The sequence below is a fragment of the Clinocottus analis genome, unplaced genomic scaffold, assembly GCF_023055335.1.
Source record: "Clinocottus analis isolate CAN_PGR_092001 unplaced genomic scaffold, fCliAna1.0.p SCAF_24, whole genome shotgun sequence".
NCBI lineage: Eukaryota > Metazoa > Chordata > Actinopteri > Perciformes > Cottidae > Clinocottus > Clinocottus analis.
Window position 1 is genome coordinate 432827 of NW_027175976.1, and position 15602 is coordinate 448428.

Here is a 15602-nt window from a genome sequence, read left to right on the forward strand (position 1 = left end):
TTTAACACGTTCATCCGGTTATGGGCTCTTATTGTAGCATGAATGCAAGATGTGACTGCATGAGGTCACATGCACACATGTAGCTTACAGACAGATGTTGTAAAGCAGGAGTCTAACATCTGACAGGAAGCCAACCAGGAACTCTTCTTTCATTTCCTTAGAAAACTAAAAAAATACGTCACCGGTGAAAATAAATTCCCCGTATAAGTTTCCCAAAAAAGCTGTCAATAAATTACTGAGCAACATCGCTAAGACAACTAGAACACACCTGGTGGTAATTCATTACAGCCCTGCAGCCACACAATGCAACTTAAATATACACAAGTAATAAAGAGCAGCAACACTGTCGGATAACGACAACATTTGCTTTGTGTGTTTGCTTACACGCACCATGAAACATGACTCTGGTTTAGGTTTGAAATCAGTGTCTGAGTGTTAAACGGTGCTAAAACGCCTCAAAGTGAAATATAAAAGTTATAAAACATGAGTAAACCTGGACTTTGGGATACTAAAAGATATAAACAACTGTCTGTGGACTAAATCTAGATTCAGGTACCTTCATATTTATATTAAGGAATGAAAAGCCAACATTAAATCTTTTGTACTTTGTACATAAAATACATTTCTTATGTGGCTATGAGCCCTTTTGTTTTTTACGTGGGAATGTTAGGAACTTTCCTCGCAAGTCTACTTATTAAACCGTTAAAAACAGATGCGTCCCAAAGCAGAACAAACACAAATAACCACACAAAAGTCTCGTCATCGTGCCAGAGCTGGGCCGAAGGAGCCGTGTTTCCTCACGGATGACTGCAGGTCCAGCAGACCGGGCCTCGCTCCTGTCTCTTTGCTCAGAGAGCGAAATGCAGCATCAACAGTTCAGCAAAGACGTGGATATGAAACTGCTCCGGCAGCATCAGAGCTGCAGCCGCACGGCGCTCCGGGCGAGCGACATCAGAGCGCCGGCGGCGGCAGACTGTCCAGCAGGCACTTCAGCTGCTCCTCTCCCAGCTTCACCTTGTCCTCCAGCTTGCGCTGCTCGATGATGAGGGCCGACTTCATCTTCACAAAGTGCCGGTAGTCATCCAGGCTCTCCGGGTCCAGGTGCGCCTCCATGATGCCGGACACCAGCCGCTCCCGGCGGTCCAGGTTCTCCTTCAGCTCCTTGGCATCCTCGTGCTGCTGCATCAGCAGCTTCCGCTTCTCCATCAGGGTTCTCTGAGAACGGGTTCCTGTTATTAGTCAGGGCCCGTAGACATTTTGACCAATGGACTTACAGGACTATTAACCAAAGGTCCATAACTTTTAACCAAATTTTTATAACTTTTAACCAAATTTCTAGACTTTTAACCAAATGTCACCAAGTTGTATTTTTTCCCAGGACTTTTCCAGGCCTGGGAAAAAAACATTTTTAAAAACGCCAGGACTGTTCCAGGTTCTCCATGAGCGTAAGAACCCTGAGTATTGAATCAGCTCGTCCCTTCCGCCCCTTGGCCGTTACCTTCTCCTCCGGCGGGGCCTCGTCCTCCAGGCCGTTGAGGGCGTTCTCCACGCGGGCGAGCCGCCCCGACAGCGACAGCAGCAGGCTCACCACCTTGTCCAGGTCGCCCACGAACATGCAGAACTTGTCCAGCTGGTTGGCGCGGCAGAGCCGGCGCACCGTGGCCTCCACCTGGCGGCCCAGCGCCTCGTTGGCCTCCACGTCCTCCTGCAGGCTGAGCCGGGCGTCCCGCAGCACCGCCAGCTTCCTGGCCAGGCTGGACATCAGCTCCTGCTGGGGGGTTAACACCATACACACAGTCAACACAGACTGCAAAGCAAATGCCTGTGGACGATGGAAACGTGACGCACGTCTTCACCTTCTTGCCGGCGAGGTCGACGTCCAGCTCGTCCTCAGAGTCCTGCTCCTCCAGCTGCTCCTGCATGTCCTTCATCTTGATGAGGAGCTCGGCCTTGGGAGCCGATGTGTTGTAGTAGGAGGAGCTGGGGACCAGGGAGGCTGCTGCAGGCAGGTCCTCCTCCTCCCTCCTGACACACACACACACACACACACACACACACACACACACACACACACACACACACACACCTTTACAATCTGGCTAATTTAACTAATTTCTAACTGCATTTGATTTATTTTTAATGATTTCTATTCGTTAAAATAGTTTTTACGTCTCAACTCATATTATCTTATTTTGCATTGTGATTTTTTTATTTTAAATAAGTATGTTATGAAAGTATTATTATCAATATTAACTAACAACAGTCATAGTGTTAAATATTCAGGATAACGAGAGAGGTCGTTTTGAACGGGGAAGATAGATGTAATGAGACATTTGTCCACCAGGGGGCAGCAGGCTAATACAAGTTGTCCAGTCAACCTTTATTAGTCTCTTAGTTTGGTAATTTCATTCATAATGTTTTAACACTTCATGTTGATCTCTTTTTTATTCTGAATATCTCAAGTGTTTTGACAAGCAGCTCAATGTGAATCAATACTTCACAGAACTTGTTAAAGATCCCACCTGTCCATGCTCCTGGGGGACGAGGTGGGCAGTCTGGAGCCAGAGCAGGCCCTCCTGCTGCCCTCCAGGACCGGCTCCTCCGTGGGGAACAGTCCTTCCATCAGGTCCATGGTGGTCATCCTGCCGCTCTGGTCCAAGATGTCCACCAGGGTCTTGTCCTTGCCCATGATGTCCCTGGCCAGCTCCTCCCTCTTGGCGTCCTCCTCCCCCGCCGGACTCGACTCCTTCCCCGGGCCCGAGGCCTGGGCCAGGTCCTGGCGGGTGAAGGCGCTGAACAGAGACGAGGCCGGGCGCTCCGCGGCGCTCAGGGAGGGGCCGGGGGGCGGCGGCCCGAAGCTGCAGGTCTCGCTTTGAGGCAGGTAGGCCAGACCCTCTCGCTGCGAGCTGGACTCTGCGTGGACGATCCTCACGGGGACTTTCCTCACCGGGGGGTTCACATCCATGTCAGCGGGGAGCCTCACACCACGGTCTGACCTGCACAGGAACAACATTAAAGTATCCAAACATCTGAAAACAATGGAGACTTGTCCTCATCTTGTGCCTCATAGCAGCTCTTTTCTAGTTTGTTTCCTGTATGTTATTAAAATTATTTAAACATTTTGTCATCATCTGTATTTTATAGTCTATTTTTGCAAATGTAAGACTAAAAAAACACGAGGACTTTCCTAGCTTCCAAACAACTCTTTGCTCTTCAGTGTTTAAACCACGAGGAGGTCTTAGTCATCTTAACCTCAACGACTGAAGAAACCTGAAGATGAGGAGCTGGAGCGTTCACATCATTGCCCCAGTACGGAAACATCAGAGCTACGTAGTCGTTTCTAATTAAAGGACGGCTCCTACAGTCGAGCTCAAAGGCAAACCAAAGCTCATGTGGCTTCAACTAAATTACAGACAACCAGCTCAATCTAACCGTTGCATATTTCAGGCTTCTTCTTCGGTTATTCCTTAAAGTGTAACGTGTAACAAAGTGAAGACAGTGTAACGGTCTCCTTGTCCTTCTATCCGTGGACGTGAGCTGGTCTACCTGAAGTTCAAAGCCTTCTCTTGTGGGACGGAGAAGCCTCGCGTAACGAGGGGCGGCGAGTAAACCTGAAGCCCTTTTGCTAAGCAGCTTACCTGAGAGGTGAGTCATCCTGAGCGGACGCGGCCGGCGGCCTGTCGGTCAGCCTCCGCGGTGGCGAGGGAGAGCGCTGCGCTCGCTGTGCTGCAGGGAGCGACGGCGCAGCGGTCCGGCAGCAGAGCAGGGAGGACGAGGACGAGGACGGCGGCTGCGGTGGATCCTGCTCCGGCTCGGCTCCTCCAACTTCTCTGCTCCGGGCGGCTCCGGGCCGAGGGGAGCCGGCCGAGGCGGGGCCGGCGTCACGGTTCCGGGTGTCAGAGCTGCAGCTGGACCGAGGCCGGAGCGCTGACGGGTCTGCCTGGGTGCCAGGGAGGAATTCCTGGGAGGAGGATGTGGTTTCCGGGCCTAAATGGAGCCTGGGCGGAGGCAGGAGGCCCTTGGTCTGTGGAAGCTGGGATGGAGACTGGGATCCGGGGCCGGGGCTGAGGCTGCGAGGCCCTGAGGAGTGTGTGGTGTGGGAGGGACTGGTTCTGTGGTCGGCGAGGCCTGGGACCGGGCCCTGGTCTCTGGGGACTGACGGGGCCAGCTGTGGGCTGTGGTCGGGATGGCATCGCAGCCGGCTCTCTGTTTTTCCTCTGGAGGTCAAAGTGAAGACAAACTGCATCAGTAACTGCGATAAAAGTAGATTTTTAACCTTCGTTACAAAAGAGGTTAAAACCATCTTCAGTCTTCTTTTTTTTTAAAGCTGCTCTAACTACTAGTTTTGTTCCTGTGGCAAGAAGTCTGGACTTCATTTCATGAATCACGGTTTTGAAGCACTGTGTTTAATACAGAGACATATTGATGAAAAGCACTGTACAGCCGTGTACAGTGTGTGTTTCAGTGGTAACGTGTCAGAAGTTGTTTTCTGGTATAAAAAAACCTGACTTTGATAGACTCAAGCGGAAATCCAACAGCTCCTAAATTTGGAAAATAGTCCACAGGAAGTCGTTTCCTTCCTTCGCTCCACTAACATCCTGATTGTGTGCGTTACGATTTGAGAAACCTGAGCCACGGCTGTGAAAAACAAACACAGACGAGATGAGGGCAGATGGTCTGACACATTTCCACTAAATAAATATTATGTGACATCAATTTACAAGATTAAATTAGCGGACATATCATTAACCTGACAGCAAAACAGTCAGCAGAGAAAGCGATAACTGTTCATTTTGAAAAGCAGCTCAAGGGTTAAACGATCTCCACCTGCCGTACATCAGCTGTAATTACACACGCTTTTGTAAATGTGGGTGTAGTTTACAGGATGCCAGGAGATACTGTTCACCTCAACATGAGCTCCAACAACTCTACACGGAGGGGAAGAGTTCTCGTCTGCAGGATATTAATACTTTCCTTTAAGCGCAGGAAACCTGGAAATAGAAACTGAGGCGTTTTCTTTCTCTGAAAGCTCACCACTTAAATCCCACATTTACATGAAACTTCATGTGCATTTGTTGTTTTTTTCATGGATGTTCCCAGGAAACAGACGTTATTATGTAGGTCATTTTATATTTATCATACTGAACGCTTTGGGAAGAAACAGAGCATTTACTTAATGTAAAAAGTGTTTTTTCCACTGATTGTTTGTTGTACATTTTTGAACTCTTCATCTCACCTGGAAGTGCTCTGCTGGCTGGGAGCGGCTATCCAAGGTGAAGGAATGTTCTGCAAAAGAAACGTGAAAAACTTCTTTGCCTAACTCTGCAAATCCGTTCACAAGCTCTCGGATGAAAATATCCTTAACATAAAGAAACACAAAGAAATACAGCTTAACGTCATCATGCAGGTCCACAAACACCTGTTTAATCTCACCTGTGCATAGAAGTCTGCAGAGGGAGACGACCGGGATCTCTCGTGGACGCACACGGCCCTCTCCTCCCCCTCTGCATCCAGGATGTTCTCTGCTGAATGGTACCTCCCCTGCGTCTTGGCCTCGGATGACTTCTTCTGCTGGTTCCACGTAGCCTGGTACTCAGCGAAGGTCCCGAGCCTCTGCTGCTCTGCCAGCACCTGCATGTGTGCGGGGCTCAGGTGTTCTGCACACGGGCGAGCCTCCTCCTCTGCACAGGGAGTCGTCTCTTTGGGTTTGCCGACCTCACCGAGATTCACATTCAAGTTTGGACCCTGACTCAACTTCAGCACAGGCCTGGAAAACGCCGGTTTTACCTCGAAGAACTTTCTCCGCTCTCCAAAAGACCCCGTCTGGGCTTCTCCCTCCACGCCCACCTTGTTTATCTTGTCAGGTTCTGAGAAGGAGTGCATCCTCTTGACCATTGGGAAGCGCTTACGTCCTCTAATGCGTCCACTGGAGGGTTTAACGACCGGCACCTCTGGTCCAAGAGGCTCAAGGTCCCGTCTCTGGAAGGAGGTGGCCTGCAGGACCCTGGCCTGCGCCTCCTTCAGGTGGTCCTTGTAGGTGTTGGAGAAGGACACACCGGAAGACATGGACGTCTCCGTGGACCTCCACTCCTCCGCTTCCTCGTCCTCAGCGTTGCAGGTCAGGGTCGCGGCGCTGCGGCTCTTTTGCAGCTGGGCTCGCTTCTGCTGGATCTCATTGCGGAGGGTGGTGGCATACCGGTCGCTGCGGCGATAAGACTTCCCGCTGCCGGCGGCCGCGATGTCACTGACATCCAGCGTTGCGCCCGCGGTCGTGGCTGCCGGTTGCCTCGCGGCCAGACTCCTACTCTCCTGGGCAAGGGAGTGGAGGAGTGGGGTTTTCTGGGGGGATATTCGGCGGTCTTCTTGCGGCACCCATGGGTCTTGGTGTCGTGAAACACCGACCTTATGATCATTACTTTCATGTGTTGCGGCGTGTCTTTCCGTGTCATTAGCGAGCCCGTCGCCTCTCTTTGCAGCGTCCTCCTGGCTTCGAACAGGAAGCTCAGAGGCTCTGCGGTCATAATGAAGCCCGTTCCCCAGGTTGGAATGGCCACTGCGCTCCTTACTGTCACTATAAGGCAGCTGGGACTGAGGTAGAGAGTATTTTGTCTTATTGTTTGTCTTCAAGGAACTTGGGAAGCCAGGTTCATTGCTGTTTACCCGTTGTGGTTTCTCCATTTCCCCCCTACGGGCCTCGACTTTGCCGTGCCGGACCTGGAGCTCAGCAACCGAATGCTTGCTGCCCGGGCCGTAGTATCTGTTGTGCCTCACGTTCTCCTGGTTTGGGTTTGCAGCTGAACCAGCCGTGGAGGCTGTGGAGTGCCGGGCGTGTTTCCGGCTGAAGATGTTTGTGGGCAGTTCCTGGAGGCTGCGATAGTAGCTTCCTACACTCTGGATCTTGGTGGGAGCTGCCGACCTGGTCTGCATGCAGAAGGGGCTTTCGTCACTGTATTGCCTCTGGTGGGCAGGTGGTTGGGTGTAGTGAGACTGTCTGACATCATTGCTGGACAGCGAGAAGAGTTTGTTGGGCTGCAGCTGGTTGTGGTTGTGGTCAGCTGCCGTGTCGGGGAGGAGGAAGTCTTTGGTGGACAGCGGGTTGAAGCTACGTCTGGCCTCTCTCTCCTGCTGGGCTCTGAGGGTACTTTCTGTCAGTTTCTCAACGGACCTGCCGCGGGTCTTTGCCGGCCCACTCGGCCCATCAGAGTACGGGAACACCTTTGTGGCAGCGAAACTGTCACTGCGCAGGGGAGGCTGTGGAAGAGGAGGAGACTGGGACCTCTTCTTCTCTGGTACCTGCCACACCGGGCCTACGCTGGGCCTCCCTGCGACGGAGACCCGAGGGGCAGCCTGCTCCTCCCATCCGCCGTTCCCCAGGGTCGACTGCAGGTACCTGGGCCGCTCCGCCTGCTGAGGCCCTTCACTCTGAAGGCCCTTGAAGAAAATGTTTTCAGAGCTGGTACCCTTCCCATCATGACCGGGAGGGCTGGAGGTGATGGAGAAGCAGCTGAACCCGGACTCTCGTTTGCCTCCTGGGGCACACAGCGGCTCATCACCGCCGACGTATTTAGTCGGGGAAAGACGACCTGGTGGGAAGGGATGAGAGGGTCGCTCCAGGTTCTCCATGTTGTTCCCTGAGCTCAACGGGCCGGGCAGCAGACGCTGGACCTTCTGGTCCCCTTGATCCGACTCTTTGGGCCTGGTTGTGTGTCATCAGAAACAAAATGAGACCAATGCTCACAAATGAATTAAAACAAAAACGTTCTTTCCTGTTTAACAGTGAGAAGCTGAAAGAGAATCCCCAAAGTCTCACCTTGCTTCATGCTTTGGCTGCCAGATCGATGCCGTGGCGGCGTCTCGCCTGGCAGGCTCCGCCTCCTCTTCTGTCAGCTTGGAGGAGTGCCAGGAGAGGGGGCGTGAGTTTGGATCATCCTTCCTGCAAGGCACAGAGGCGAGCATGTGAAACAAGGGAGTATTTGACTTTTCAGCTGCAGAGTTCAATAGTTGAACTTTTTATTTCAACCTATTATATGTTTCTAGGTATTTGTGTGCAAAGTCTTCGAGCCTGGAAATCAAATGAATTTGCACGTACTCTTTGAAGCGGTTTTTCCTGGAAAGCATGTTGAAAAAGAAAAGATTTACACATGTTTAACACCCTCATTTCACAATATATTTAAAACAGAGGAAAATATATGACAGCGTGTTAACTTCAAGACATGAAAACCAACTAAAAGCTACGAGGAGGCTGAATACAACTGGGACAAACACAACATTAGAGACACAAATGTGCAATTACCACTAAAGGTTTGGACAAGCAGCACCCACAAGACTCAGAACACGAAGGAAGGAGCACAATGCACAGACTCCATCACTGGGTTCAAAACTACCAACCAACAGAGCGACGCGAGGCTGGTACCTCATGGAGCTGCGCAAAATCTTGGTGAGGAAGCTCCTCGCCACGTGAACCTCGCTTTCTGACGGCATTGTGTGCGGGGACACAACATCGACCATTTTAGCCCTGATGGGCAGCGAGCGAAGGAAGAAGAAAGAAAGAGGAGAAGGAGGTAGAGTCAGAAGACATGAAGAGACACAGAACAAGACAATCTTTCTTCCTTCTAAAGCACACATAGGAGTCTGAGGCCCTAGTGCTGGTTAGACTGCTGCAAACTCAAACAAGGCAAAAGTAACCCCCTTCCCCCCTCAGCTCCCCTCAATGGGACAATCTGTGCTTTTTAGATGCAGACATGTCGCTGCATTTTGGACCAAATCTAGGAGCCGACTTCCTCACAGATTGATGACCAAGCAGGCTGGAAGCTCTTACTCTGAAGAGCTTCCACAACCGGAGAGGACAGATCCGTCACCGCCATATGGCCCAGACGAAGATTAACTGCTTAGCTTGGAGAAAAATTTGAGAGACGGGATCCACAACCGCCATAACCTCCCAGTTTTAACGTGCAGGCTGAATCTGTTAAATGGTTGAAAATAAGTGCGCTGAAAAAAACAAGTAAAAAATGTCTGTTTTCTTGAGTTCAAGTGTCAGGTGAAAGTGAGATATCGCGACCAAAAGACACTTCCTTGGCTGTGATTGGAAGGTGGAACCCGGTCACGGTGCATTCTTTGAGGCCAGGAATGCAGGGAGGGAAACCCTCGCCTCCAGAGCACATCTCTGCTCTCCGTCAGGAGTCTGAGAGTCTGACAGCGGAGCAAAGAGAGAGCGGCGCCATGCTCTCGGGCTCGCTAACAATACCTCCACTGTCTCCCATTCCTTTGCGTGTAATCCCTTAAGAGACAGAAGAGATATCTGGTATTTTATTAACTTTCATTGTTCTGATTTCACAAGTTGCAGACGATCTTCCTCTTATACGTTTATACATATACGTTGGTGTTTTAGTCACAGCAGGTCAGATGAGCATGCAAACATTGTCTACCATGTCTACCAACCGTACGCTTGCATGGTAGATAATCTGACCGGCTGCGCACTAAAACACTAACTTTTTAATTAAGTTTTGGTACTTATATGTGTGTTTTTCTCCAGATATAGGAAGCTTGAATGAACTCGTTTGACTCGACTGAGCTTCTCTCTCCATCTATAAACCAACTCTTCTTCTTTTGCGTCTTCCAATCAAACCTAAACTGTGAAAACTCTGTTTCTTTAAAAGGTAGAAATCCTTCTTCGCTCCCTTTGTTCAGTGTGACACACACAGTGAGTGTTGCCTCCAAACAGACTCCTGCACAATAGAAATGCAAATGTCACTTTCTCTAAAGCGCCTGGAGGTCCATTGTCAAAGAAAGACAGCTGCTCCGTCACAGAGAGGAGACGCCGGCGCTCACGATGGAGACGAGTCAGAAAGCAGAAGCTGACGAGAACGCTCGTCAGAGAGAGGATGAAGCGGAAGAAAAGAAGCTACAAAAAACAACATGTTGGACTTCCGGTTGAGGTTTAAGGAGAATAAGTTTGTCAAGAGTCCAGTTGGGTCTTAAACAGTCACATGGAATGAGAATTCTGATCCAATAAAATAAAAAGACATTCAAAATCACACGTTTTAGATGAAATGATCAATTGGTGAATTAAAAAAGTGGCTCAGAAAAATAACGAATATGTCAAAGTCCAAGCAAATCTCTTGTATGATTTAATTATTACAATCGTATTCATTAACACATGCAGTAAGAACTCTAAGTATTGTAATAATTATGACACACATGTTGATAAGGAGCTCAACCTGTCGCTAAATGAAGCAACAGAGGAGGAAACAGTCCACTTACCAGCTCCCTCACAGGCTGGCTTCAGTATCACTTCACTCCTGCACAGCGACTCCTTCAGAAACCCAAATAAAAAGGTCCAGTCTGACACCAGAGCTCCCACCAGTCTGACACCAGTCTGACACCAGAGCTTCCACCAGTCTGACACCAGTCTGACACCAGAGCTCCCACCAGTCGGACACCAGTCTGAGGAATCTCCCTCCGCCCAGCAGCAACACAAACACACTGCACCTTGTGCGGAGGAGGAGATTTTCTCTGGGATTACAAAGGGGGATTTGAGACGGAGGGGCGGAGTCCTCGCTGTAATCTAGAGTGTGTTTGGGCTGCAAGTTGCTGGGCCTGCAGAGCCGCCGGGGCTGCTGGGAAAGTCAAGTCAACGGGACGTGAACGCCACAACAGTCAGGAAAGAAATAAAGAAACAATGTAGCAATGCAACAATGTAGCAAAGTAGCAATGCAACAATGTAGCAATGCAACACAAGCGCTCATTTTGTCTTATGATATTTATGCATTGACAACAACTCAACAATTTGTAGTTCCAACTTCTAAGTGCAACCCTTAAACTCCACCTAAATTAAAACAAATAAACTAAATCTGTATACGAGCAAAGGTTGACCCGGTTCTTAAGAGACCTGATCCTGATCCACCAAGAAGATCAAATCAAAACAATTGTTTCTCAGGTTGAAGCTTCCTCGTACACGCAGACGGAGCTCTTCCTCCACCGAATGACGCCACTCTTCCACCTCCATGTCTGGTGCAAAGGTCTAGATTTCAGGGGCTCTGATGTTTCATGACTTGGCTCTATCGGAGTGAAACTGGGTGGACTGGGACTGCAGACAGGTTCCCCGTCATCGAGCAGGTACCTGATACTTCTGTATTCATTTCATCACGACCTTGTTTCTCTGCTGAAGATCTACAGCAGCGTCCTTGTCAGGAAACATAGCACAGACAGGAATGTTTGGCCCGAGTCCGGCTCTGTTTGGAGAGATAGCAGCCAACGCCAGGCTGAGGGGGAGGAAGGAGGGAGGAAGAGGAGGAGGGAGGAAGATACCGAGAGACGCCTCCACCATGGAGAAACTCCTCCGCTCTTCATTTAAAATACAAATCATGAGTTTGAAGAGATGTCGCTGCTCAAATTAGGAAACCTGTGATGACATATTTGGTGTTAAAGTGGTGTAATGGTAGACGTTTATATTAATATTCATGTTAAATGTATGTGAGCATGTTCTCTGGATGTTTAAGGACTTTCTGGCCCATGTTCTAAATCAATGGGAGGCGGATTCATGGCAATTTGTAACGTTAGGATCACTGTGGTAAAGTGACTTTCATCACAATAAAAACATTTACATTTTGCAATGCATTGCCTTTTTTTCTTCTCCATGACACATTATGCAGTTTGTCAACATCTGTTTTCCCTCTTAAGTTCTCACTTCTTATCAAAAGTGACGCACAGCCGGTCCCCTGATGAGCAGCGAGGCGTTCAGCGCCGCCACAATAGAAAGTGCGAGCGTCATCAGCGCCGGGCTTATCGTCGCGGCGCTGCAGCGCTAACACAACAAGAGGGAGGAACATGCACGACCTTTGACCCACACAGACCTGAAGACGAGCAACACCTGGAACATCTGGCCCTGCTCTCACTTCACCAAAATATAAATGAAGGAGTGAAGGGTACGAAAGAAAAGTGGAATATTTATGCTCAATATTAACCTTTAAAACCTGATGGTAACTTACTAAATGTTTTTTTTTCTGCATAAATGTGCAGATCTGATGTGTTTTTTATGCTAATGTCGCGATCTCAGTGCAGGTTTTTGGATTGTAAACGTGTTTCTCTGCATTGTAAGACAACAAAAATAAAAACAGATTTTTAAATACAGACTCTGGATCTGAGATCTGAGATGAGGACATTCAGAATAATTCTCTGCATGCTTTCTAGTCTGTGAATAACATGACTCCTCTTTGTCAGGGTCAGATAACATGTGCCTGTGTGTGTGTGTGTGTGTGTGTCAGAGACATCAGGTTAAAGAGCTGGAACTGTGATTAACAAACGTTTTCTGCCCTGTACATTCACACAGAGCAGCTCTGCCAGACGTACTAAACATGGGTTTACCTGCACTGACGTCGTCCTCCGTCACCTTCCACCCTTCAGGTCCATCCTCACACTTTAAAAGCAGTTTGTAGGGCTCTCTCTTTTTAGATGTACAGCTGATCCTTTTGGGAAAACGCCTCTCAACCTTAATGCGTCGCTCACACAGCGCTTCCTGATGTACTCCCACTTGATTGAATCAGAGGAGATAGACACAAAGACAGGAAGTACCTGGGAGTGAAAATCTTCTCTTTTATCTTCTAAAAAAACAAACTGTCCAGAGCGAGAAGAACAGCCGACGGGAGCGCCCACTCTGTGCTGGTTGCAGAGGCCAGAGCCCATGAACACAATGGGCTCTGCTGATACGGCCTATCCCGCTAAGCAGTGTCAACTCACCTAGGCAACGTGGGCCGTACCACTCCTCCCGCAAACGGGGGAGCACGGCCGGACAGAGGAGGCGGCCCACCTTTCCCTCCTGTGGATTCAACCCACTCTGCAGAGCCCGGCCCAGCGGAGGCTTTGCAGCTGCTAATTGGATTCAGGCTCTAAGACTCTGTTGCTATTTGCCAGTGAGCTTATAATTCTGACAGGACAGGACATCAATAAGGGGATTATTCTGGTGGAGAGGCCCAAAGTACAGTAGGAAACTTTCCTCACAGAATAGAAAAATAAAACAAAGAAATGAGACTTGATAACATTTGTGGATTATTCTGTTCTTTAACTTTTTAATTTGTCCCCTTAATTTAAGTAAATTTGGATCTTCATTAGAATATAAAATAAAGATCTGTGGCTCTGTCATGATAATAGAACAACAGACCTCTTTCTGCATACGTTGAATCTAACTGAACCCAAATACATGTGAATGGCATATATCTGTATTCATATATTAATATTCAAGATATTTGAGGCATTCCATGAAAACTGAAATACTTTTGTCACACAGTAAAGTTGGAAGCAGAATATAAATATTTCACGCAGTCGGCTTAAACCTCCATAAGGTGTCGCCAAATCTTTCTGCGAATTAGTACACAAACTATCAGACCAGTGAGTTATGGATCCATGACAAAGAAGATCTCACGCTGCAGAACCTCTGCAGAACCTCTGCAGAACCAGTGCAGAACCAGTGCAGAACCAGTGCAGAACCAGTGCAGAACCAGTGCAGAACTAGTGCAGAACCAGTGCAGAACCAGTGCAGAACCTCCTTCATCTGAGCAACACAACACACCTGGTCTTAACCTCACTGTCATGAAGAGGTGGAGCAGAACATCGGCAGAAAATAGTGAAAAATAAAAAAGATATTTAGTTTACGAACATATACAACAGAGAAACGCAGAACATTGCCTCCTTGTTGAATCTTTCCAGGATAGATCCGTCACAGGAGACTCCTTCTCTCTCTAGGAGTCTTCATGAGCACTGAAACACCCGCTGGCTGCAGTTCATCTGCGTTTGTTTTTCAACCTCAAACCAGCAGCGAGAGGCCCATATGCGTTCCTCGCATATGGTTCCTCTGGTGTTTTAGGGCGTCACATGGTACCTGCGGACCGCCAGGGTCAGGGTCTGGTGGGAGCTCTTCACCAGGCAGATGGCCTCCTGACGGGAGCCGCTAAGCTGGACGACGCCCACTCTCACCAGCCCATCGCCGGCCTGCAGGCCGACTGCCGCCGCCACGCTGGCCTGCTCCACCTGAACACACACACACACACACACACACACACAAGGTGCACGGGGTCACAGAGGGTACGGTTTCATCTGGCCGGCAACCCGAGTGCTCCGATTAAAAATTAAAACGCTGCCCCGTCTGCAACCCGAGGAGGCTGGAGGAGCCTGCTGACCTGCTGCAGCCGCAGGAGGAGAAGGTCCATCATGAGCCTTCTATGATGGAGGTAGAGAAAAGGGGCAGCGGTCTTTCATTAGGTTACCGCGTCTTATATTGCGTTAAGTATTTTATATATTACTTATTTATGTTGCTTCATTGTTGCATCATTTTAAAAAGTCTGTAAATGACAAACTGTGTGTTTGACGATCAATTCATTGACAGAATATGATTTTTTTTTTTTTACATTTTGCCAACACAAATGCCAAAATATTCTCTGGTATCAGCTTCTATGATGTCATATATGATAGTGAAACAGCACCGTTGGGTTTTGGGCCGGTCTCACTAAAGAAATATAGTGATTATGAAATATGCTGGCTGTGTGTTGTACCTTTGTGATGACCAGAGGCTCTCTGTGCTCGGTGCCGCCCCTCAGTGTGAAGCCCCAGGGTGCTTTGCCTCGGAGCAGCACCTCCACCAGCTCTTCCTCCTCCTCTTCATCCTTTTGCTTCTGCGGCTCTGAGCCTCTCCGCATGTCCAGCTCCCTCGCTTCATCCCTCTTGCTGGAGCTCTCGGCGAGTCTCTGCCTCCGGTCCAGTGGGCTCCATCGTGACTCTGCAAGATTCAGCATTCATGTTGGAAAACATTCACAAATATATCCCAATTTACCTCAGAAGGATCCTTCAGTAACAGACGAGTCCTGACAGACAAATAGAGACACAGCAGGAGGTTTGGGCAACGAATGACCCATGGAGGGTTCAGTATCACGTTATTTAGATCATCGGTTTCCATCAAAGACAAAATATTTATGAAAACAAGATATTTTTTCTAATTTCTCACATTTCGGAAACCAAAATGAATGAAGATCATTGAAGATGAATAAAAAGGTCTTCTGAATGCTGTCCTGGGTTTGAATCACCACTTTATGTTCCTAAAAAATACAAAAGTGAGTTATCTATATATTCTTAAAACACACAATGTAATTTTTTCCTCACATTTTGAAATTTATTTTGGCTTTTAAAGTTAAATATTTATTTTAAATCAGAAAATCAACTTTATTGAATCTGCTTCATTAAGCTAGCCTGTAATATAAGTAAATACATGACGTCACGTGACGTTACAGGTCGATATTTAGATAACGCTGATCGCTAATAAGCTCATTGTGATTTATTGAACTCCAGAAGAAACTGTAATATCGAAGTTTTATTGATTTTTAACTAGAACCTTTATGGACAACAAACAACAAACAAACCTTGTGAACAGGAGAAGCTCCAACAGGTGGTGCGCGTGCACAAGCCTCTCGTCCTCTGCCGCGTGACGGCGTTTTACCCTCTTCAGTACTTCATAAAGTACTTCCTAAAGTACTTCAGAGAGCAACTCCATCACCTCTAACTGCAGTCCGCTGACCTGCAGAGCATTAAACACGGAACTGCGCACCAGCACCGAGCAT

The 15602-nt window shown here is 48.5% G+C and overlaps 1 protein-coding gene across 4 annotated transcripts; it reads right to left on the reverse strand.

Moving 5' to 3' along the window:
* Positions 1-15563, reverse strand: LOC137794145 (protein Shroom2-like). Of its 4 annotated transcripts, XM_068590783.1 has the most exons (12): positions 15405-15563; positions 14544-14767; positions 13874-14022; positions 8090-8107; positions 7811-7933; positions 5434-7696; positions 5237-5286; positions 3639-4217; positions 2523-2996; positions 1857-2025; positions 1499-1771; positions 1-1215 (listed from the first exon to the last, which is right to left on the reverse strand). In XM_068590783.1, exons 2-12 carry the CDS (start codon positions 14685-14687, stop codon positions 952-954), a joined length of 4506 nt encoding a protein of 1501 aa, XP_068446884.1. In that variant the 5' UTR covers positions 14688-14767; positions 15405-15563; the 3' UTR covers positions 1-951. The 4 variants fall into 4 exon arrangements, with proteins under 4 accessions (XP_068446884.1, XP_068446883.1, XP_068446881.1 ...); XM_068590782.1 differs by lacking the exons at positions 8090-8107; positions 13874-14022; positions 14544-14767; positions 15405-15563 and adding an exon at positions 12364-12655 and having other exon boundaries at positions 1499-1768; XM_068590780.1 differs by lacking the exons at positions 8090-8107; positions 13874-14022; positions 14544-14767; positions 15405-15563 and adding an exon at positions 12364-12655.
* Positions 15564-15602: the final 39 nt, after the last annotated feature.

Bases quoted from the DNA above. Each gene is read 5' to 3' on its own strand.
- LOC137794145 (XM_068590783.1), bottom strand. From the start codon at position 14,687: ATGCGGAGAGGCTCAGAGCCGCAGAAGCAAAAGGATGAAGAGGAGGAG. The intron at 14,023-14,543 runs GTACAACACACA...GTGTGTGTTCAG, and splicing joins AGCCTCTGGTCATCACAAAG to GTGGAGCAGGCCAGCGTGGC. The intron at 2,997-3,638 runs GTAAGCTGCTTA...GTTCCTGTGCAG, and splicing joins CAGGATGACTCACCTCTCAG to GTCAGACCGTGGTGTGAGGC.